A 25194-nucleotide genomic window follows, 5' to 3' on the forward strand; every position below is an offset into this window, starting at 1 on the left:
ATGATTTCTGCATGGGTATATCACCTTTGTAGACATGTGGTTTGATGATTTTTCATCTTTCCCTCCAGGCTGACACTACACACCCATTGACAAAACATAGGAAAATTGCATCATCGTTTAGAGACACGTCACTATTTGATATCTTCACACTCTCCTGCAATTTACTAAAGCAGGTAAGTGCTTTATGTTTTACTGCCAAAAAGGCAGCTTGGCAACAGGTTGGTTTCAGGATCTTCCCGTGATCTAATGACCCACCGTGCACATCGGTCTGTGTCTGTCCACATGAGGTGATGTTTGCTACCAATCTCCATAAAAGCGAGTGTAAAAAGCTGAGTACAGGTACTGCTTCCTGCTCTCCGTCTACACCCTGCCGTTTCAATACTTAACATAGAACATAGAACAGTTAAGCACAGAACAGGCCCTTCGGCCCTCAGTGTTGTGCCGAGCAATGATCACCCTACTCAAACCCATGTATCCACCCTATACCCGTAACCCAACAACCCCCCCCCCTTAACCTTACTATTAGGACACTACGGGCAATTTAGCATGGCCAATCCACCTAACCCGCACATCTTTGGACTGTGGGAGGAAACCAGAGCACCCGGAGGAACCCCACGCACACACGGGGAGAACGTGCAAACTCCGCACAGACAGTGACCCAGCTGGGAATCGAACCTGGGACCCTGGAGCTGTGAAGCATTTATGCTAACCACCATGCTACCGTGCTGCCCTAATACTGCACTGCCTCACTGCCTGGTCCTTTTACTGATGGCAAGAGTGCCTGTCAGCCAAAAGTAGCAAGTCACAAATGGAGTAAGTTAGCCTGGTCAGTGCTGTGATCAGTGCCCTGAATACACACAACTATATCAGTGTGACGCAAGGGCGAGAGTCCAACATCCACATAAAATCCGACACAGGACAACACCGTGGGCCGAAGGGCCAGACTGTGCTGTACTGTTCTATGTTCTGTGCTCTCTTCTGACTGCATCACTACTTTGGACTTCATTGTCAGAAATAATAAGACAGACACATTGTGAATCAGTGTGTAATACAAAAACAGTTACCTTGACCAGCTGACTGTGGGTAACAGAGCAGAAACGCACTCACTCCAGGTTACACTGCTTTTCTCACTTCAGGGGTCTCCCTTAGACATTTTGGCCAGGACTGAAATGTCCGTGATATCACTGCAATAGGTCATATCCCACCCCTGTTATTAACACTGGGACTGTTGACTGGGTCACAAGTAACGGCGTCCATGTCCTTGCAGGCATCTGGGAAGAGCTTGAATCTAAACGACGAGAGCCAGCATGGTCTCCTCATGCAGCTTCTAAAGCTTGCTCACAACTGCCTCAACTTCGACTTCATTGGCACGTCAACGGACGAGGCCTCCGATGACCTCTGTACTGTTCAGATTCCAACCAGCTGGAGGTCAGGTATGGTCATATTCAGTAGCTCTTCTGTGAGATTGGTTATCATTACCTGATCATTTCAGAAGAACACCTCATCCACTCTCTCTCTCCCTTTCCCCCCTCTCTCTCTCTCTCTCTCTCCTTCCCATACACTGTCTGCCCCCTCAACTCTTTCTGACCCCCACTCTCTCCCCCTCACACCCCATCCTCTTCCCCCCCACACGTCATTTCACTCCCTCCCCCCCCCCCCCCCCGATGCCCCTTCCTCCCCCCTCTTCTTCCCCAGCCCCCACCTTTTCTTCCCTTTCCTTTCTGTCCTACTTTCCATCTCTTGTAGTAACAGTTGTTTCCATTCATACTCCATTAATGTTTTGTGTGGTTTGTGAGATTCATCATTTAGTTTTCCGGTATTTTACATTTGAACGTGCTGTTAAATGTTGCTGGCTTCAGGGCTCCCTGCAGGCTGTGCTTGTTATTGCCACACCTGATGATGTCTGAGGGCAGTTGAAGTGACGTTTGGTCTGTTTGATGGTGTGTGGATCTGCAGAGAGTGGACTGGTCGCTCCTTCACTTTCTCTTCCTTCCCCCTCGGTTTGCTCTTGTTTGCTCGCTCCTGTTTAAACGTTGCCTGTGCCGAACTGCTGATGTCAGCTTCTTCACCAAGCTTTAAGAATCCTTTTTTGAAGTTTAATTTCCACGACAGCTACTCTGCCACACTGCCTTTTTCATTAATTCAAATGATATAATTTACATTTAATTCTGCTCACCTTCTGAAGCCTTGGAAAATAAACCGAGATTTATTTTTTTATGATTCCATCTTCGCTTCCACTCTGGTGTGGTTTGGGTTTTAGTTGCAGCCTTTGGCGTCATTGCTGATCTGTATCCTGGTTTCCTGAGACGAATTCTGTCTCTTTTTCTGAAATCTCAGGAGTGTCACCTCGGAACATGTCACCACATTGAAGACACCAGATAAAGACAAGTTGTTATTTTCTCTGCAGAGATCGTTGGAAAGCAATAACCTCAGAGTCTGAAGCAGCTGTATATTCACTGCTTCGTGATTTTCTCTTTTAAGACGTATTATTACAGAAGTGTTACATTTGAGAGTCCCTCTGTCACCGGTTTTTCTTGTGTTTATTTCTGTCAGCAGGCAGTGTTTAGAATCCTCAGAGACCCATGTGCCCCTGACATTTTCAGCTAGTGTTGCCTGGGGCGAACCGTTTAGCAGGAACAGTGCACATTGCAATTTATCTTAGATTCCCACTGCATCCCGTGTCTACCTGAAAGGCTTTAATGTTCGACCCGCTTCATCAAAAGGTGAAACGGTATTTTCTGGTTTGACAGTGAGGCGATGTATAAAAGCAGATATTTACAGGAATTGGAAGGTGAAGAAACACCCAGATCCATCAAGCTCACTTCTGCCATCTTGTCAATTATGTGTCCCAATGAAAATGGAGTTGTTAGCAAGTGACAGCAGTCAGTCTCTATCATTTAGTTTGTAACTATTCCAAGCAAGAGATAAGAAAAGGTCCAAGTGGTAAAGTTTTGGCAAGCATAGATCCAAAGCCACCTGAGCTCTCTGCATTCACTAAGTATCAGGTCTGAAATGATTCTTCCCCTGTCACTTCATGGGGTAAGTAGTCATTTACTCCCCATGAACAGGTGAATGGCATTTTCTTCCCCCACCTTTTCCTGGGGTGCTCTCGTCATGATGCTCTCGTGCTCTAAGTTATAAGTTGCCTTCCTCTTCCGATCACTGCACCTGGATGCATCTCAGCCCCAGTCAGAAATGCCTAACACTAAGTTTTGTGTCTAAAATGCCTTCAGTCCGTTTGGAATGAATGCAGTTTCATCACCGGCCATCAACATTGACACCTTTCAGCATCATTGGTGAATGAGTCGCCACATGGCCGGCCACAGTACAGTGGGCCAGGATTTCCCAGGCTGGACTGGGGGGGGGGCGTTACACCAGTTGTACAACACGTTCAGGCTTCAGCTGGAGGCACTGAGGTGATATTGTTATTCTGTCAGGTGTGGAACAGTGTTAAAGCTGAATAAAGCATAGTGACCCAGGCTCACAGTCCAGGAAGGATCCAGGTTTATTCCCCAGTCTGTATTGAGTTAACTGATGTGAGTAAAGTGGCACTAGAAGTCAATAGATACACAGAGTATCCACTCCTGGTTGCATTGTAAAGAACTCCAACTCTTAAAATGTAAAGACTGAGTGAGACTATTCAACCCACCATACCATGTCTGAAGGAGATTTCCAATTGGCTCTCTTCCTCTTCACTCTCTCCGTGACCTCTCAAATTTTCCCACTTCAAATATTTATGCACTTCCCTTTGAGTGGAATGTGCTGCCAACTTTTTCAGATTAACTTGATTTTGTTATTCTCCCTCAGGCATGGTCAAACAGCCTGCCAAAAACTCACTGTCCTCGGGTATGGCCACGAGTGAGGTACCCAAACTCCTCATTGGACAATATCCACAGGAAAAGGAAGGGACAACTGTTCATAAGTTAATCAGATATAGGAGCAGAATTAGGCCATTCAGCCAGTCGTGTCTGATCTGCCATTCCACCATGGCTGATACGTTCCTCATCTGCTCCCTACAATGCTACAGACCAAGAGCTGGAATGTGAAATCAGCCAGAGCATCTCCTCCCTGGAACACATGAGGTCGGAGCGGGAGTCGGCAATTTAGCTTCCCGAGCCTAACACACTCAATGTGATCGTGGCTGATCCCATCTTGGCCTCCACTCCACCGTCCGGCCTGTTCTCCATAACCCTTCAACCCCATTACCAATTAAATATCTGTCTAACTCCTCCTTAAATTTACTCCCCGTCCCAGCATCCACCGCACTCTGGGGGAGCGAATTCCACAGATTCACAACCCTTTGGGAGAAGTAGTTTCTCCTCCACTCGGTTTTCAATTTGCAACTCGTATTCTAAGACTATGACCTCTCGTTCTAGAATGCCCCACAAAAGGAAGCATCTGCTCCACGTCTACTTTATCCATACTTTAAGCATCCATTGATCTCCCCTCATTCTTCGAGACTGTTGGCAGTGATGGAAGTAAATAGTCAGTTGGGTTCATTCTGAAGCAGAGTTCGGGTGAAATTAACCGGAAGCATTAAAATGTGAAGTTTGCAGTTCTGTCTTTAGCTTTAACACTGAATATGTCAGTGATCTGAGCATGCCTTTGAATTATTCCCTTGAGGGTCCCTCGTGAAGTGATGTTTTGAAGGTGCCACATTTTCAACAGCTTACTTGGGAGGTTCGGTGGGGGGAAAAAGCCCGTTTTATTTTTGCGGGAAATGTTTATTTCGACACAACGGCAGAAAGATCCACACGTAATTAAAACCATGAGTGGCAAAAAATGTAAATGGTGGAAGACGGAATGCCGGCTGGTGTGCAGTATTCTGCACCCGCAGCAAGTCACAGTGAGCGCTCGGACACAAAGCAAAGAACACAAAGCTCTGATCTGTTGTTGCAGTGGTTTTGAACGTGTGTTCCAGCTGCATTGTGCTGCCGCTCTGCTAAAGCCCAGCTCTAATCTCATTCACAGCGGAGGCTGTTTGTAGAGTGGCCATTCATGTGCCGGTCAGCCCAACAAACCTGCTTTTTGTCTGTGTCTGTAACACAAATATACTTGCACTGCGATCACACTTTACAGTGTTACGGGGTCGTGCGGCTGCAGACTACAAGCCCTGGTCTCCCAGTGTCGGGAAGTGCAAAATGAGCAACGCAGCGGTCGGAATGCAGACAATAGAAATGGGAAACTCTGGCACAGTCCAGCCAGTCAGGCAGCAGCTTTGGTCAGGTTCTGATGTAAGATCATTGACCTGGATCATTGACTCTGTTTCTCTGTCCATCGGTACTGCCAGACCCGTTGAGTATTTCCAGCATTTTCTTGGGAGAGGTGCCTGGCTGTGTTGGAATTTGTGACTGCAATCCATGCAGAAAATAGTAGGTGGGAGGGTTACGGGCTGCGTCCCATTTCACAGGCTGGTCGCCCCTCATACAACATTTCTTCAGGCATTCAGCTGAAGTGTTCTGAAAACCTACAAAGATTCCGGGCTCTAATTGGTTCGTAATCAATTTACATATTGCGTAGATCACATATGGTACATTCGCTGGCCCTGCTTCACTGTCATTATGTAATTGTGAAATAAATCTGATGTTAGTCTTTGACCAGGAGAAAGGAGTGAGCTTCAGTTCCAAGGAGATTGCTACTTGGAAACATGTTGCAAATGTGAATTTGGAGTTGGGAAAGATTGCAAACTGCAATGGCCCCTTTTTGAGGGGGGGTCGGTATATGTGGGAGGAGTACACCTGTCAACGGGGGAATTGGGGAAGGTACGAGTCATTGAACCTTTTTCTCCCAAGGAGAAAGAAGACGGAGGTGACAGAATAGGTCTTCAAAATATCAGTTTTTATAAGGCCAGTAGAGAGAATCTGGTTTCATTCGCAGAGGGGGTATATAAGTATAGGGAAATGATGAATAAATTTGGTGTGTAATTCAAGAGAAACCTCTTTACTCAAAGCCTGGAGTGGTTGAAGCTAATAGCATTGACGCACTTTGAAGGGGAATCTCAATAAAGACACTAGAAGTTAATAGAATGCTGAGATCAAGTAAATACGCTGGGTGGAAGCTTGTGTGGAGTATTAAGACCAGTATTAACTTGTTGGGCCAAATGGCCTGTTTCTGTGATATTCATTTAATTAAAAAGGCGATGATGCAAATAATTGCAACCCAAACTTTAGTCCCAGCTTTCCAGAAAAAATAGTTGTTGATTCACGTAGAGGTCCTGTCTCCAATCCAAGCTCATGTTGTTACTTTTCGGAAGAAATGCAACCTAGCTGCAAGTGATTATAATAACTGGAAAGGAGGGAGGGGTTAAGCAGGCCTGGTAAGTTCCAATGTATGGGGGGGGGGGGGGATCAGGAGACCTGGTAAATTCCAATGTATGGGGGGGGGGGGGGGGGTTCAGCAGGCCTGGTAAGTTCCAATGTATGGGGAGGGGGGGTGGGGAGAGAGTTGAAAGTAATTGATCCAGAATATATTGTCCAACAATCAAGGAGTTACTTGCCAGTTAAAACGCTACTGCTCTTATAATATTAATCTTTATTATTGTCATAAGGAAGTTAGACAAAGGAGAACCAGTGGATGTGATTTATTTAGATTTCCAGATTCCCAGATTTCCAAAAGGCCTTTGACAAGGTGCCACATAGGAGGTTGTTAAATAAGTTAAGAGCCCATGGTGTTGAGGGTAAGATCCTGGCATGGATAGAGGATTGGTTGACTGGTAGATGGCAGAGAGTGGGGATAAAGGGGTATTTTTCAGGATGGCAGCTGGTTGGGGTACCTGGACAAGCACTCAGGTCTTGCGCGGATCAGCTGGCAGGGGGTATTCACAGACATCTTCAACCTCTCTTTACAACAATCTGAGATCTCTATCTGCTTCAAGAAGACGACCATCATCCCTATCCCAAAAAAAGCCAAGCAGCGTGCCTTAATGACTATCGTCCAGTGGCTCTGACATCCAGCATCATGAAGTGCTTCGAAAGGTTAGTCATGGCACGAATCAACTCTAGCCTCCCAGATTGCCTTGATCCACTACAGTTTGCCTACCGCTGCAACAGGTCCACAGCAGACGCCATCTCCATGGCCATTCACTCTACCCTGGAACACCTAGATAACAAAGACACCTATGGCAGACTCCTATTTATCGACTACAGCTCAGCCTTCAACACCATCATTCCTACAAAACTCATCTCCAAACTCCGTGGCTTTGTCTTCGGCTCCTCCCTCTGTGACTGAACTTTTCATTTAAAAAATAGTCTATGCCTCCATTTCTCCTTGCAAAGTGCATAACCTCACACTTTTCCACATTGTATTCCATCTGTCACTTCTTTGCCCACTCTCCTAGCCTGTCCAAGTCCTTCTGCAGCCTCCCTGCTTCCTCAATACTACTTGCCCCACTACAGATCTTTGTATTATCTGCAAACATATCCTGAACTTTCGAACCCACAGGCCACAATCAGTAAAGATAGGCAACAACACCTCCTCCACAATCATCCTCAACACCGGTGCCCCGCAAGGCTGTGCCCTCAGCCCCCTACTATACTCCTTATACACCTATGGCTGTGTGGCCAAATTCCCCTCCAACTCGATTTTCAAATTTGCTGATGACACCACCGTAGTGGGTGGGATTTCAAACAATGACGAGACAGAGTACAGGAATGAGATAGAGAATCTGGTGAACTGGTGCGACGACAATAATCTCTCCCTCAATGTCAACAAAACAAAGGAGATTGTCATCGACTTCAGGAAGCGTAGTGGAGAACATGCCCCTGTCCACATCAATGGGAACGAAGTAGAAAGGGTCGAGAGCTTCAAGTTTTTCGGTGTACAGATCACCAACAGCCTGCCGTGGTCCCCCCATGCCGACACTGTGGTTAAGAAAGCCCACCAACGACTCTACTTTTTCAGAAGACTAAGGAAATTTGGCATGTCAGCTACGATCCTCACCAACTTCTCCAGATTCACAATAGAAAGCATTCTTTCTGCTTGTATCACAGCTTGGGTATGGTTCCTGCTCTGCCCAAGACCACAGGAAACTACAAAAGGTTGTGAATGTAGCCCAGTCCATCACGCAAACCAGCCTCCCATCCATTGACTCTGTCTATAATTCCCGCTGCCTCAGAAAGGCAGCCAGCATCATTTAGGACCCCACCCACCCCGGACATACTCTTCCTTCAGGAAAAAGATACCAAAGTTTGAGGTTGTGTACCAACCGACTCAAGAACAGCTTCTTCCCTACTGCCATCAGACTTTTGAATGGACCTGCCTCGTATCCTCTCTCTACACCTTGCTATAACTGTAACATTATATTCTGCAGTCTCTCCTTCCTTCCCTATGTACGGTATGCATTTTTTGTACAGCATGCAAGAAACAATGCTTTTCACTGTATTCTAATACATGTGACAATAATAAATCAAATCAAATCAGGTGACTCGTTGTGCACCTCGGGGATCTGTGCTGGGACCACACCTTTTCACAATATTCATTAATGATCTGGAAGAAGGAACTGAAGGCACTGTTGCTATGTTTGCAGATAATACAAAGATCTGTAGTGGGGCAAGTAGTATTGAGGAAGCAGGGAGGCTGCAGAAGGACTTGGACAGACTAGGAGAGTGGGCAAAGAAGTGACAGATGGAATACAATGTGGAAAAGTGTGAGGTTATGCACTTTGCAAGGAGAAATGGAGGCATAGACTATTTTTTAAATGAAAAGATGCTTCGGAAATCAGAAGCACAAAGGGACTTGGGAGTCCTTGTTCACGGTTCTCTTAACGTGAATGTGCAGGTTCAGTCGGCAGTTAGGAAAGCAAATGCAATGTTAGTATTCATGTCGAGAGGGCTAGAATACAAGAGCAGGGATGTACTTCTGAGGCTGTACAAGGCTCTGGTCAGACCCCATTTGGAATAATGTGATTAGTTTTGGGCCCCATATCTAAGGAAGGATGTGCTGGCCTTGGAAAGGGTCTAGAGGAGGTTCACAAGAATGATCCCTGGAATGAAGAGCTTGTCGTATGAGGAACGGTTGAGGACTCTGGGTCTGTACTCATTGGAATTTAGAAGAATGAGGGGGGATCTTATTGAAAGTTATAGGATACTGTGAGGCAGGGGGATGGGAACCAGATTAGGAAGTTCGAGGTCAGTAAAGAGGCAGCAACTGAAGCCAGTAAAGTACTAGATAATAAACTCATTGTGACCAAGGGGAAGAGTAGACAGGGAAGAGATGATGAACGGAAAGGAGCAGGTGGTCTGAGGTGCATTTGTTTTAATGCAAGAAGTGTAGCCGGTAAGGCAGATGAACTTAGTGCCTCGGAATATGATAGCCAAGATGTGGAGATGCTGGCGTTGGACTGGGGTGAGCACAGTAAGAAGTCTTACAACACCAGGTTAGAGTCCAACATGTTTGTTTCAAACACTAGATTTCGGAGCACTGCTCCTTTCTCAGGTGAAAGCTAGTGTTTGAAACGAACATGTTGGACTTTAACCTGGTGTTGTAAGACTTCTTACTGGGAATATGATGTTATTGGTATTACTGAGACTTGGTTGAGGGAAGGGCAAGATTGGCAACTAAATATCCCAGGGTATAGATGCTTCAGGAGGGATAGAGAGGGAGGTAAAAGGGGTGAAGGAGTTGCAGAGATGATATCACAGCTGTGATTAAGGAGGGCACTATGGAGGATTCGAGCACTGAGGCAATATGGGTAGAGCTAAGAAATAGGAAGGGTGCAATAATGTTGTTGGGTCTTTACTACAGGCCTCCCAAACGCGAGCATGAAGTAGAGGTACAAATATGTAGACAGATTATAGAAAAATGTAGGAGCAATAGGGTGGTCGTGATGGGAGATTTTAACTTCCCCAACATTGAATGGGACTCATGTGGTGTTGGAGGCGTAGATGGAGCAGAATTTGTAAGGAGCATCCAGGAGAGTTTTTTAGAGCAGTATGTAAATAGTCCAACTTGGGAAATGGCCATACTGGACCTGGTATTGGGGAATGATCCCGGCCAGGTAGTTGAAGTTTCAGTCGGTGATTGTGAATAGCGATCACAATTCTGTAAGTTTTAGAATACTCATGGACAAAGACGAGAGTGGTCCTAAAGGAAGAGTGCTAAACTGGGGAAAGGCCAAGTTAAACAAAATTCGGCAGGAGCTAGGGAATGTGGATTGGGAGCAGCTGTTTAAAGGTAAATCCACATTTGAAATGTGGAAGTCTTTTAAGGAAAGGTTGATTAGAGTGCAGGACAGACATGTTCCTGTGAAACTGAGGGATAGAAATGGCAAGATTAGGGAACCATAGATGACGGGTGGAATTGTGAGACTAGCTAAGATGAAAAAGGAAGCATACATAAGATCTAGGCGACTTAAAAGCTTTGGAGGAATGGCGGGAAAGTAGGACAAATCTCAAACGCGCAATAAAGAGGGCTAAAAGGGGTCATGAAATATCTTGGGCTAACAGGGTTAAGGAAAATCCCAAAGCCTTTTATTCGTATATAAGGAGCAAGAGGGTAACTAGAGAAAGGATTGACCCACTCAAAGACAAAAGTGGGAATTTATGCGTGAAGTCAGAGGAAATGGGTGAGATTCTTAATGAGTACTTTGCATCGGTATTCACCAAGGACAGGGACATGACGGATGTTGAGGTTAGGGATGACAGATGGAGTTCAAACCAGGCAAATGCGAGGTGATGCATTTTGGAAGATCCAATTCAAGAGCGGATTATACGGTCAACGGAAGAGTCCTAGGGAAAATTGATGTACAGCGAAATCTGGGAGTTCAGGTCCATTGTACCCTGAAGGCGGCAACGCAGGCTATAGAGTGGTCAAGAAAGCATACAGCATGCTTGCCTTCATTGGACGGGGTATTGAGTACAAGAGTCGGCAGGTCATGTTACAGTTGTATAGGACTTTGGTTCGGCCACATTTGGAATACTGCGTGCAGTTCTGGTCGCCACATTACCAGAAGGATGTGGATGCTTTAGAGAGGGTGCAGAGGAGGTTCACCAGGATGTTGCCTGGTATGGAGGGTGCTAGCTATGAAGAAAGGTTGAGTAGATTAGGATTGTTTTCGTTGGAAAGACGGAGGATGAGGGGGGACCTGATTGAATGTCCAATTCACCTAACAGCACGTCATCGGGACTTGTGGGAGGAAACCGGAGCACCCGGAGGAAACCCACGCAGACACGGGGAGAACGTGCAGACTCTGCACAGACAGTGCACATTTGCACCAAGCCGGGACCCTGGAGCTGTGCAGCAACAGTGCTAACCACCATACTACCCATATCTGCATTCCCACCCAAGTGCGTTAGCTGCAAGAAGTTGGATGCTCTCCTCACTGCTAACTGAGTTAGGGATCTGCTGGTCCTGCTCTGGGATTCTCGGCAGAATGAGACGCACTCAATGGGAAATCCCAGTGACAGCGACGGGACTAGAGGATCCCACTGCCAGCCAATGGCGGCCTGCCGAGAAACACGGTGTGGAGGGCAGAGACTGTCATCTCTGACCCACACACACAGACACACACGCACCCCCGCCCCTCAGGCACAGAATAGACCACGGGATGGGAGGGAGGGTATAAAGGGGACTGAGGGAATGTGAGTTCAGTTGGCTTCTGAAGCCAATTAATATCCAATAAGTACAACAGTTTATCAGCTCATAACTGTTGCAGTGGTAACAGTACCACTTGGGCAGCAGGGTAGCATGGTGGTTAGCATAAATGCTTCACAGCTCCAGGGTCCCAGGTTCGATTCCCGGCTTGGGTCACTGTCTGTGCGGAGTCTGCACGTCCTCCCCGTGTGTGCGTGGGTTTCCTCCGGGTGCTCCGGTTTCCTCCCACAGTCCAAAGATGTGCGGGTTAGGTGGATTGGCCATGCTAAATTGCCCGTAGTGTCCTAAAAAAGTAAGGTACTGGGGGGGGTTGTTGGGTTCCGGGTATAGGGTGGATACGTGGGTTTGAGTAGGGTCATCATTGCTCGGCACAACATCGAGGGCCGAAGGGCCCGTTCTGTGCTGTGCTGTACTGTTCTATGTTCTATGGGGGGGCTATTACCAAAATTCAATGCTCCGGATATCAGTTGTGTGCAAATAGTCAGACTGTCCCAGAGCCCTGAGCAAACATTGACACTCTTCATTGGGACTTGTCTCTATCTGGGAGTCAGCTGGAAATAATGGCACTGTTCCAGCTTCTGGGGCTTCTGAATTCTCCCACATGATTCTTGTGCTTGTCGGAACAAGTTTGTGTTAACAGAAAAGCATTTCACAACTCGCTACCCAAAGCACTTTGTTACCATTGACACAACTCTGAATTGGGCAGCTGCAGCAGTTAAATTTGCACCAAGAAAGTTCCCGCACACAAGAGATAAATGACCCGGTGACGTGTTTTCCTGCACTTTGTGAGTGGGATAAATGTTGATCGAGACATCCAGGGAACCCTCCTGCCATTTTACTCACACCTGACATCTGGATTTTAAAACCCCATCTCATCCCAGTGGAATCATTCTCAGCTTGTGCTGTGTGAGGAGTTGTCCAGCGAGTATCGTCGATATGTGCTGTGCTGAGACCAAACAAAACATCCCAACTAGGTTAACCGAATGAACAGCGGGACCTAACCTCACCACTCACAAGTGAGCAGCCCCTCACAGCGCTGCAGTCTCAAACTGGAACCCAGGACCTGCTGCCTCAGTGTAAGACCCTCCACTGAGTCAGGGCTGACGCTATTAAGCCTGTTTATTGACACTGCTGTCTTGTGCTTACTGAATAAGCTTATTTTTTACATTACGGGGAAATCTGTGACTTTTATTATTTATATCTTAGAATTTACAGTGCAGAAGGAGGCCATTCGGCCCATCGATTCTGCACCGGCTCCTGGAAAGAGCACCCTACCCAAGGTTAACACCTCCACCCTATCCCCATAACCCAGTAACCCCACCCAACACTAAGGTCAATTTTGTACACTGAGGGCAATTTATCATGACCAATCCACCTAACCTGCACATCTTTGGACTGTGGGAGGAAACCGGAGTACCCGGAGGAAACCCACGCACACACGGGGAGGATGTGCAGACTCTGACAGTGGCCCAAGCCGGAATCAAACCTGGGACCCTGGAGCTGTGAAGCGATTGTGCTATCCAAAATGCTATATGTTCTGTGAGGAAGCTCCTTTCTCCTGTTAAAAAGCAAATCAGAGGGCAGCACGGTGGCCTAGTGGTTAGCACAACCGCCTCATGGCGCTGAGGTCCCAGGTTCGATCCCGGCTCTGGGTCACTGTCCGTGTGGAGTTTGCACATTCTCCCCGTGTCTGCGTGGGTTTCGCCCCCACAACCCAAAAATGTGCAGAGTAGGTGGATTGGCCACGCTAAATTGCCCCTTAATTGGAAAAAATAATTGGGTAATCTAAATTTTAAAAAAAAGCAAATCAGTGCCATTGACAGAACATCATGCTGGATACATTCAAGAGCGTTTAGATTCTGTGGGTCATTTGAACCTCCGCTGTGTAAGGAGTGCTGCAGTTGGTGCTTCATAAAAGATTGACCTCTGTTCACTAAGGAAGGCCGAGAAGTTTGACTCAGTGAATTGAACTGGGTACACATCACAGTTGTGGAACAATGTGCCTGTCTCGAATTCTAACAACAAATGCTGAATTGTAGGATTTTGGCATTTCATCACTTTGCAGTTTGAGTGTTGTGATATGTTTCTTGCCCAATGTATTGAGGGATTGATTTGACCTGGCTTTGCATTATTATTGCTGCAGAGGGGCTGGATATTACAATACATTGTGGGGGGTATTGATTGCTCGTTAACTGGTGGACAGACTTCAGGAAATCAGGAGGACTCCTGGTAGCCATTTACGTGGCTGGCCCAGTTAAGTATCTGGTCAATGGTGACTCTACCCCAGGATGTTTCTGCTGAGCTATTCAATGGTGGTAACACAACTGAATATCATGGGAGTGGGTTACACGCTTTTGTTAAAGGTGGCCATTGCCAAGCACTTGTGACATGTGACTGTTTCTGGTCACTTCTCAGTGGACATGGACTGCTTCATCAGCTTAGGTGTTGCAGTGTCCAACCTGCACACACCCTCACTTCTGACCTTACAATGGAGGGAAAGTCAGCGCTGAAGCAGCTAGAGATGGTTAGGTTGAGGAGATGAGCAGTGATGTCCTGTACAGCAGGGCATTCTGGATAAGGGATGCTCAACCTGTACGGTGAAAACCTTTTCACATGATCATTCTTTGTACCCAGATGGTTCCTGAAAATATGTTTGTGTGTGAACACCTCTTGCAATCCACCTTGCCTTTTAGCATCTCTTCAATGCTGTGTATCTTTAACGACAGATTCATACTCAGCCAAACTTGATGCCAGGGTGATGTTTATTTCCTGCTGTTTCATGCCTGTCAAGTTAAAACCTCCACTTCTTTTCCCAACAGCTTTCCTGGATTCCTCAACTCTGCAGTTGTTTTTCGACTTGTACCATTCCATCCCTCCATCACTGTCCCCTCTGGTGAGTTGCACTGAACGTTTATCAGGACCCAGTCATATGAAGTAGCTGAACCAGTGTGAGATAGCGAGGCATGAGCTGTTGGAAGTTTAAATTGTGGTGCCGAGTTCGGCCGACCCACATCCCAAGTCGCGGACGGAGGGTGACTGCCTTTGAAGCCGTTTCACTCTCTGGGTTACATTGCACACCAGGGATGCTGCATCTAAAGTTGAAGTCCTTATTCCCATTAATTGCTGACGCAGGTACGAGAAAGGTCTTTGTGATATGCGTTAGTATTTGTCCGCAGTGATGTTTCGGCATTAAGATCAGAATCATAGAAGAGCCATTGGCGATGGCTCTCAGGGGGTTGGCAGAGTGGCAGGGGATAATGAGGGGACAGAGGGAGCATCGGGTGTCGCTCTATGCCGATGACCTCTTGCTGTATGTTTCGGATCCGTTGGAGAGTATGGGAAGGATTATGGGCCTGTTGGGGAGGTTTGGAGAGTTCTCGGGATACATAAGGGCAGCAGGGTAGCATGGTGGTTAGCATAAATGCTTCACAGCTCCAGGGTCCCAGGTTCGATTCCCGGCTGGGTCACTGTCTGTGCGGAGTCTGCACGTCCTCCCCGTGTGTGCGTGGGTTTCCTCCGGGTGCTCCGGTTTCCTCCCACAGTCCAAAGATGTGCGGGTTAGGTGGATTGGCCATGCTAAATTGTCCGTAGTGTCCTAAAAAGTAAGGTAATGGGGGGGTTGTTGGGTTACGGGTATAGGGTGGATACGTGGGTTTGAGTAGGGTGATCATTGCTCGGCACAACACCGAGGGCCGAAGGGCCTGTTCTGTGCTGTACTGTTCTATGTTCTATGATGAATGCCGGGAAAAGCGAGGGATTCCCGGTGAATGAGCTGGCACAGCGGGCTAATTTAGGGGGGATGCCATTTACGGTAGCGAGGGATAGGTTTAGGTACTTGGGGAATCGGGTAGCGAGGGAATGGATGGGGCTCCGTAAGTGAAACTTAACGAAGCTGGTGGAGGAGGCCAGGGAGGATCTTAAGAGGTGGGATACACGGCACTTAGCGTTGGCGGGGAGGGTCCAAGTGGTGAAAATGAATATTCTGCCGAGGTTCTTGTTTATCTTTCAGGCTCTCCCCATCTTTATACCAAAGGCCTTTTTCGGAAAGTGGACACAATCATCTCTGACTTTGTATAGGGGGGAAGGTGCTGAGGGTGGGGAGGGCCCTGAGGCAGCGGGGGGGGGGGGGGGGGGGGGGGGGGGGTGCCGAGGGTGGGGAGGACCCTGAGGCAGAGGCGAGGGGGGGGGCGGGGGGAGGGGGGGGGGGGAGGTGCCGAGGGTGGGGAGGGCCCTGAGGCAGAGGCAGCGGGGGGGGGGGGGGGGAGGTGCCGAGGGTGGGGAGGACCCTGAGGCAGAGGCAGCAGGGGGGGGGGGGGGGGGGAGGACCCTGAGGCAGAGGCAGCAGGGGGGGAAGGTGCCGAGGGTGGGGAGGGCCCTGAGGCAGAGGCAGCAGGGGGGGGGGGAAGGTGCCGAGGGTGGGGAGGACCCTGAGGCAGAGGCAGTGTTGGGGGGGGGGAAGGTGCCGAGGGTGGGGAGGACCCTGCCACAGAGACAGAGGCAGCAGGGGGGGGCTGGTGTTGCCAAACTTGCTCCATTATTATTGGGCGGCGAATGTGGACACAGTGCGGCGGTGGTGGGAAGGAGAAGGGGTAGAGTGGGTTAGGGTGGAGGAGGAATCTTGTAAGGGGTCTAGTTTGAGGACTATGGTGATGGCAGCATTGCCAATGGGTCCGAGTAGGGATTCAGGGAGCCCAGTGGTGCAGTCCACGGTGAAGATATGGAATCAGCTGAGGAGGCATTTTAGGGTGGAAGGGATGTCGGTGCTAATGCCACTGTGCGAGAATCATGGGTTTGAGCCCGGGGGGGAATGGATAGTGTATACAGGAGGTGGAGGGATGTGGGGCTGGTCAAGGTGAGGGACTTGTATTTGGAGGAAGGGTTCGCTAGTCTGGAGGAGCTCAGGGAGAGGGTAGAGCTGCCGAGGGGGAGAGAGTTTGGGTATCTGCAAGTTAGGGACTTTGCACGAAAGGTCTGGAAGGGGTTCCCTAGATTGCCGGGATACACCCTGCCGGAGCGACTGCTGCTTCCGGATGTGGAAGGGGAGGGAAGAATTGGGGATATATATAAGTGGCTGGGGGAGCAGGGAGGCGAGCAGGTGGTGAAGATCAAAGAGAAATGGGAAGCGGAGTTGGGAATGGAGATCAATTGGGGAGTATGGAGTGAGGCACTGCGTAGGGTAAACGGGACTTCCTCCTGTGCAAGGATGAGCCTGATACAGTTTAAGGTGGTGCTCAGGGTGCATATGACCCGGGCGAGAATGAGTGGGTTCTTTCAGGGGGTAGCAGATGAGTGTGAGAGATGTGGGCGGGAGCCAGCGAAACACGCACACATGTTTGTGGTTGTGAAAAATTGGGAAGATTTGGAGGAGGGAGTGGACCCGGACCCTTTGGTGGGGATATTTGGGGTTTCAGAGAAGCCGGAGCCCATGGAGAGGAGGAAGGCCGATTTCGTGGTTGCGCGGTGACGGATGTTGCTGGAGTGGCGGTCGGCATCGCCACCGGGGGTAGCAGCACGGCTGGGTGACCTGTACGACTTCCTGCGGTTAGAGAAGATAAAGTCTGAGTTAAGGGGCTCAGCAGGGGAGTTCAAGAAAAGGTGGGGGATGTTTGTGACCGTGTTTGAGGAGCTGTTTGTCGCAGGGGGGCGGGGGGGATGATCAGCAAGGTGGGGGGAGGGGGGGGTGAAAACGTGCAGTTCTGGTCGCCACATTATAGGAAGGATGTGGAAGCATTGGAAAGGTACAGAGGAGATTTACAAGAATGTTGCCTGGTATGGAGGGAGGATCTTATGAGGAAAGGCTGAAGGACTTGAGGCTGTTTTCGTTAGAGAGAAGAAGGTTAAGAGGTGACTTAATTGAGGCATACAAGACGATCAGAGGATTAGATAGGGTGGACAGTGAGAGCCTTTTTCCTCGGATGGTGATGGCTAGCACGAGGGGACATAGCTTTAAATTGAGGGGAGATAGATATAGGACAGATGTCAGAGGTAGATTCTTTACTCAGAGAGTAGTAAGGACGTGGAATGCCCTGCCTGCAACAGTAGTGGACTCGCCAACACTAAACGCATTCAAATGGTCATTGGATAGACATATGGACGATAAGGGGATAGTGTAGAGGGACTTTAGAGGGGTTTCACAGGACGGCGCAACATCGAGGGCCGAAGGGCCTGGACTGCGCTGTAATGTTCTATGTTCTAAAAAGGAGGAAAATCTGTACAAACTATAGTTGATTGTTGGGAAGAATGTTTCCCGGGGGGTTTTTTTTGCTGTAACCTACTTTGATGCAAGTTTGAATAAATGCGTTTAAAAAAAAAAGAATCATAGAAGCGAATCATAAAATAGCTACAGTGCAGGAGGAGGCTCTTTGATTCTGCACCGACCCTCTGACAGAGCACCTCACCCAGGCCCACTCCCCACCCAAGCCCACCCCCCACCCATGCCCACTCCCCCACCCAGGCCCACTCCCCCACCCAGGCCCACTCCCCCACCCAGGCCCACTCCCTATCCAACATGTGGACACTAAGGGATTGGATTGGATTGGATTGGATTTGTTTATTGTCACGTGTACCGAGGTACAGTGAAAAGTATTTTTCTGCAAGCAGCTCAACAGATCATTCAGTACATGGGAAGAAAAGGGAATTGAACAGAATTCAAGCAAATACATAATAGGGCAACACAAGATATACAATGTAACTACATAAGTATTGGCATCGGATGAAGCATACAGGGTGTAGCGTTAATGCGGTCAGTCCATAAGAGGGTCATTTAGGAGTCTGGTGACAGTGGGGAAGAAACTGTTTCTGAATCTGTTCGTGCATGTTCTCAGACTTCTGTATCTCCTGCCCGATGGAAGAAGTTGGAAGAGTGAGTAGGCCGGGAGGGAGGGATCCTTGATTATGCCGCCCGCTTTCCCCGGGCAGCGGGAGGTATAGATGGAGTCAATGGATGGGAGGCAGGTTTGTGTGATGGACTGGGCGGTATTCACGACTCTCTGAAGTTCCTTGCGGTCCTGGGCCAAGCAGTTGCCATACCAGGCTGTGATGCAGCCCGATAGGATGCTTTCTATGGTGCATCTGTAAAAGTTGGTAAGGGTTAATGTGGACATGCCGAATTTCCTTAGTTTCCTGAGGAAGTAAAGGCGCTGTTGTACTTTCTTGGTGATAGCGTCGACGTGAGTGGACCAGGATAGATTTTTGGTGATGTGCACCCCAAGGAATTTGAAACTGCTCACCATCTCTGCCTCGGCCCTGTTGATGTAGACAGGGGTGTGTCCAGTACTTTGCTTCCTGAAGTCAATGACCAGCTCTTTAGTTTTGCTGGCATTGAGGGGGAGATTGTTGTCGTTACACCACTCCACGAGGTTTTCTATCTCCCTCCTGTATTCTGACTCGTCGTTATTCGAGATCCGGCCCACTATGGCCGTATTGTCAGCAAACTTGTAGATGGAGTTGGAACCAAGTTTTGCCACGCAGTCGTGTGTGTACAGGGAGTAGAGTAGGGGGCTAAGTACGCAGCCTTGCGGGGCACCGGTATTGAGGACTATTGTGGAGGGGGAAATTTGGCGTGGCCAATCCACCTAACGTGCACATCTTTGGACTATGGGAGGAAACCCACGCAGACACGGGGAGAACATGCAGACTCCAAACAATGACCCGAGGCTGGAATCGAACCCCGGCCCCCGGCGCAGTGATGCAGCAGTGCTAACCACCTTGCTGCTCCGAAATACAAAAACCAAGCCATTGAGTAAATATAAATAGGGCTCATGTGCATGAACTTCACATCCTGAATACCTTATGGAAAAACAATGGAATTTTAATTTGAATCCCAGCTTCAACACCATTTTGAGGGAGAGCAGATTTTTGCTACTTCTACGAAGGTGTACTTCCTGACTTCACCGCTTGTTGGCCTAACCGTCGCTCCCAGGACAAATTGTTTATCGTTCACTACCTGAGAGAACCCCATCCTCATCTTAAACACCTTGGTCAGATCCCCACTTCATTTCCACTTGTCATACCTGCCAGTGCCCTGAGAACAGCTCTCTCCTCTTTCCAGTCCCTCCCCCACTTGCAGCTTCCCCCTTGTTAACGTGGCGTTGCCACAATGCTGCTTGTTCACTTTCGCATCAATCTTTTTGTTTTGGTTGGGTTTTCGGGTCCTGCCGTGAACCGTCCCCATGTGTCTGGGCTGGAGACCGATACCAATTCACAAAGAATGCTGCCAACTGTATCATTCGAACTACTCTCCTCACCTTCGCTTCCCTCCTGCCGCCAGTGTGATTTTACAAACAAATCCCAGAAGAGAATTGAGGAAAAGCATTTTGGGCAAGATTGATGGTAACTTCCATTTCCTGACAGAATAACAGGGTGAGCTGGTTTTGTCTGTCTGATCACAATAACAGGTAGAACTGGTTCGGTCTGCCGGATCATTCACCCTTGCTTCAGCTGTCACCTTGTTCCCTTGTGGTTTCTGAAAGATAATGCGCACAATTTGACAATCATCTTGGAGAGCACAAATAATCCCTGGTATCCTCGTGCCGAGGAATCTGAAACTAGGGGCACAGATTAAAGGTTAGGGGTCTACCATTTAAGACTGGAGTGACGAGGAATCTCTTCACACTGAGGGTAATTTGCCGTTGGAATTTTCTTCCCTGAGAACAGTGGAGTTATTGAACAGATTCAGGGCTGAGTTGGATAGATCTCTCATGGACAGGTTCTGGGCATAGGCAGGGCAGCGGTGTTGAGGTGACAGTCAGATTGGCTTCAATGGGCCTAATGGTGTCCTCCGGGCAAAGGGAAAGTAGCTGAAGGACTGAGAGCATACCGGAGACTTTGGAGAGTGAGGGAAATGGCGTGTTAGAACATAGAACAGTACAGCACAGAACAGGCCCTTCGGCCCTCGATGTTGTGCCGAGCAATGATCACCCTACTTAAACCCGTATACCCGGTAACCCAACAATCCCCCCATTAACCTTACACTACGGGCAATTTAGCATGGCCAATCCACCTATCCTGCACATCTTTGGACTGTGGGAGGAAACCGGAGCACCCGGAGGAAACCCACGTCCATTTCCATTTCTCATCCTCTATGGAATTGGTTCTTTCTCCACAACAGGGAAAGTTTGGTGAGCATTTCAGAAGGGGTTATGGTCTGTCCAGTCCTCAGGTTTCAAATGGTCAACAAACTTGGCAACGGTAATCATTTTCAAAGGAAAAATAAAGAAGTGAATCACATAATGAAGTAATGAATGAAAGCACATTGAGGATGACAGGATATGTGATCTATCGAGGCTGCAGCTTGTGGGGGCTCCTGGGTGCCGATGTACCCCAGGGCAAACACGTCTCGGTGTTTGCGCCTCGAGGAACTTTGTCTCAGAGTGATGGAGCTGGAGGCTGAGCTGCAGACACTGCAGCAAATCAGGGAGGGGGAAAGTTAGCTGGATGCTTTGTACCCGGAGGCAAAGACACCTCTGAGGATAGGGCCTTCTGATTTGGCCTGTGGCCAGAGACAGGAGTGTTAGCATCTACAATTGTCCAATAAGTTTGAGTAATAACTAATACCGAGCAATAAGAGAGGGGACTGCAGGCTGGATAAGCTAACTGACCATCCACAGGATGCACTGCAGGAACTCAGCAAGGTTCCTTCGGCAGCACCTTCCAAACCCACGACCACTACCATCTAGAAGGACAAGGGCAGCAGATACCTCCACCACCTGGAGGTTTCCCTCCAGGTCAGTCACCCCCCGACTGGGAAATATATCGGCCGTTCCTTCACTGTCGCTGGGGCAACATCCTGGAACTCCCTCCCTAACAGCACAGTGGGTGTACCTACACTTCATGTACAGCGACCGTTCAAGAAGGCAGCTCACCATCACCTTCTCAAGGGGCAACTAGGGATGGGCAATAAATGCTGGCCCAACCAGCGACACACACATCCCGTAAATGATTTTTTTAAAAACTGAGCATGTTACAGGAAGCCAGTCAAATGGGGGGAGCAGAAAGGAATGTAGTGGGAGTAGGGGTCAGTATAGTTGGGAGATTGATACTGTCTCTGTAGCAAAGAACGTGAGTCCAGACGGCTGTGTTGCCTGCCCGCTGCCAGGTTTCAGGACATCTGCTCAGGGCTGGGGAGGAACCTGCAGTGGGAGGGGGAGGATCCAGTTGCCGTGATTCAAATATGAGGAGTAAGGCGCAAAGTGAAAAAGCAGAACCTGGAAGGTGGTGATCTCCAGATGATTGCCTGACCCACATGCAGATTAGCATAGAGTGCAGAAACTGTGGAGCGATGAACACGTGGCTCAGAGCCTGGTGTGGGAGAAGTAGGTCAGGTTTGTGGGGCATTGACGTCAGCACTGGGGGGAGTGGAGGCTGCACTATTGGGGTGGGTTCGCCCTGAATGCTGGGGTCAGCCACGCACCTCCCAAAGTAGAGACGGTTTTAAACTAAGTAGTGAGGGCAAGGGATCAAATGTGGCATATCAAAGAGCAGAGACAAAGCAAGGGAAGAAACTATTAACATGGGAAGAGATAAACAAGCCGTGGCGGAAAGGGACCGGGAATACAAATCCAAGAGTAAATCAACAGATAAGACTAGAGGTTACTAAAACAATAAAAGATCAAAATTTAAGACTCCATATCTGAATGCATAGAGTATTCAAAGTAAAACCAATAGAACATAGAACAGTACAGCACAGAACAGGCCCTTCGGCCCTCGATGTTGTGCCGAGCAATGCTCACCCCACTTAACCCACGTAACCCGTATACCCGTAACCCAACAATCCCCCCATTAACCTTACACTACGGGCAATTTAGCATGGCCAATCCACCTAACCCGCACATCTTTGGACTGTGGGAGGAAACCGGAGCACCCGGAGGAAACCCACGCACACACGGGGAGGACGTGCAGACTCCACACAGACAGTGACCCAGCCGGGAATCGAACCTGGGACCCTGGAGCTGTGAAGCATTGATGCTAACCACCATGCTACCGTGAGGCCCCAAGTACTGTTAATGCAGATAGAGGTTAATAAATATGATCTGATGGTCGTTACAGAGACATGGCTGCAGAATGACATTGGTTGGGACTGAAATATTCAAGGGTATGTGACTTTCAGGAAGGATATGAAGTTGGGAAGAGGTGAAGGGGCGGTGGTCCTTTTCATTACAGACAACATTTGCACAATAGAGAGGGATGACCTTGGTTCTAGACACCAGGGTTTTGAAGCAGTTTGGGTAGAAATGAGGGATGATAAAGATAAGAAGTCAGATGTGGGAGTGGTGTACAGACCGTAACAGTAATCACACATTGGGATGGGGTATAAAGGAAGAAATAATGGGAGCTTGTTCACTGGGTTGATCCTGGGTGTGGAGGGATTTTCTCATGAGGAGATGTTGAGAAGGTTGGGCCTGTGCTCATTGGAGTTTAGAAGAATGAGAGGCGACCTTATTGAGACGTATCGGATTCTCGGGGAGTTTGACAGAGTCGATGCTGAGAGGATGTTTGCTCTTGTGGGAGAGTCTAGGACCAGAGGGCAGAATCTCAGAGTGAGGGGTCGCCCATTTCAGACAGAGATGAGGAGGAATTTCTTCTCTCCGAGGGGAGTGAATCTGTGGAATTCTTTACCACAGAGAGCTGTTGAGGCTGGGGCGTTCAGTATGTTCAAGGCTGAGACAGATTTTTATTCTGTAAGGGAATCGAGGGTTTTGGGGAGAAGGTTGGAAAGTGGAGGATTAGCACATCAGATCAGCCATGATATCACTGAATGACAGAGCAGACTCGATGGGCCGAATGACCTTCTGTTCCTACATCGTCTGGTCTTGTCAGAAAGGTACAGCGATGACCACGGGGGATTTTCATCAACATATAAACTTGAAGAATCAGATGGGCAACAACAGCACTGATGGTGAATTTATCAATTATGTTTGGGGTAATTTCTTCGATCAGCATGTTCTGGGGCTGATCGGGGATCAGGCTATTCTAGACCCAGTGTTGTGCAATGAGATCGGTTTAATGAATAATTCCACAGTGGAGGCACCCTAAGGTAGCGGTGATCATTTTACATTCAGTGTGAGGGAGGAAAGGGAGGGTCTAAGACAAACATTTTAAACATAAATAAGGGCATGAAAGCAGAGGGAGCAAAAATGAGCAGGCAGTTTCCGTTAGGGGGCGATAGGTCAGTAGACATGTAGTGGTAGACATTTAAAGTATTATCTCAGAAGTAATGTCTTTGCAATTTTTGTCTGTATTTCTTTTCTTTATTTTGTGTTAATCCTTAACTGGCTCCTGCAAAGGTGCAGGCAGGTCTCTATCCAAGGACAGTAGGTTATACTGTGGCATTGGTACCTCAGTTGGAATTGGAGTTGGGGGGAGCTATGTTTTGGGACGTGGAAATACGATCCTGTGTTCTGGGCAGTATGATTTGCTTTTCAGGGGTGTCCCCTATCCTGTCAGGCAGAGGAGAGTTGTATTGTTTTTGCTGCTGCCAGTGCTGGCGGGGGAATGCTGGAGTGCGAGGCTCCAGTGATGGGAATGGGATGTGGTTGGAAAAGTGAAATCCCCTTTGCTGCTTCCAGACAGCTGTTCGTGCAGCCCGCTGTGTCTGTCTTCGAAGGAAGTACCCAGTTCCTTCACTCCCCTGATCTTCTCCATATCCCCAAAATTTCTCCCCTTCGAGGATTGATCCAATTCATTCCCTTTTGAAAGTCACCATTGAATCTGCTTCAGTTCTGGCAGCCCGTCACAAATCATGACAACTCCCTGTGAAAGGAAAAGGCTTCTCCACATTATCCACCTGAATTTTTAACCAATTGTTTATAATAATAATCTTTATTAGTGTCACAAGTAGGCTGATATTAACGCTGAAATGAAGTTACTGTGAAAATCCCTGAGTCGCCACATTCCGGCACCTGTTCAGGTACACAGAGGGAGAGTTCAAAATGTTCAATTCACCTAACAGCACGTCTTTCGGGACTTGTGGGAGGAAACCGGAGCCCCCGGAGGAAACCCACGCAGACACGGGGAGAACGTGCAGACTCCGCACAGACAGTGACCCAAGCCGGGAATTAAACCTGGGACCCTGCCGCTGTGAAGCAACTGTGCATATCACATGGGGATGAAGGCTTACAGTTATTTCTTTATCACTGCCAGTGTAGATGGGCTCTCGAGTACCGGAAGTATCGTCACACATGATAATCGCTTCAGCAAAAGACATCTCCACGTTCTGTCAAGCTCCTCTTACTGACCTTGGCTTTTCTTCCCCCCCCCCCCCCACCCCTCCAGGTGTTGTCTTGTTTGGTACAGATAGCTTCGGTCCGGAGATCGCTATTTAACAACGCAGAAAGAGCAAAGTTCCTGTCTCACTTGGTGGACGGTGTGAAGAGGATATTAGAAAATCCACAGGTAATGAACAGTAAAACGGAGGATCTCGGAAGAGGAGTGGGATTGAGGGGAAACTTCTTTCCAGTGTGATCAGGGTGACCTGTTTGTGAAGCAAACTGAAATGTTTAAACAACCCTTCATTGGGCAGTTGTGCCTGGCAGTAAGATCGGGGTTGATTTTCTATCTGGCATTCATTTTCCCACCTTGATAAGATGAGAAATAATAATATGGTGT

General features: G+C 48.4%; 1 protein-coding gene across 1 annotated transcript in view; it reads left to right on the plus strand.

Moving 5' to 3' along the window:
• xpo7 (exportin 7) overlaps positions 1 to 25194 on the plus strand; it is a 92039-nt gene that overhangs the window by 20068 nt on the left and 46777 nt on the right. The window contains exons 6-9 of the mRNA XM_038785255.1: positions 69 to 173; positions 1268 to 1433; positions 14409 to 14482; positions 24862 to 24981. Of these exons, the coding sequence (XP_038641183.1) occupies positions 69 to 173; positions 1268 to 1433; positions 14409 to 14482; positions 24862 to 24981 (465 nt within the window). The remainder of the gene's footprint in view (positions 1 to 68; positions 174 to 1267; positions 1434 to 14408; positions 14483 to 24861; positions 24982 to 25194) is intronic.

Source organism: Scyliorhinus canicula, chromosome 26, assembly GCF_902713615.1.
Source record: "Scyliorhinus canicula chromosome 26, sScyCan1.1, whole genome shotgun sequence".
NCBI lineage: Eukaryota > Metazoa > Chordata > Chondrichthyes > Carcharhiniformes > Scyliorhinidae > Scyliorhinus > Scyliorhinus canicula.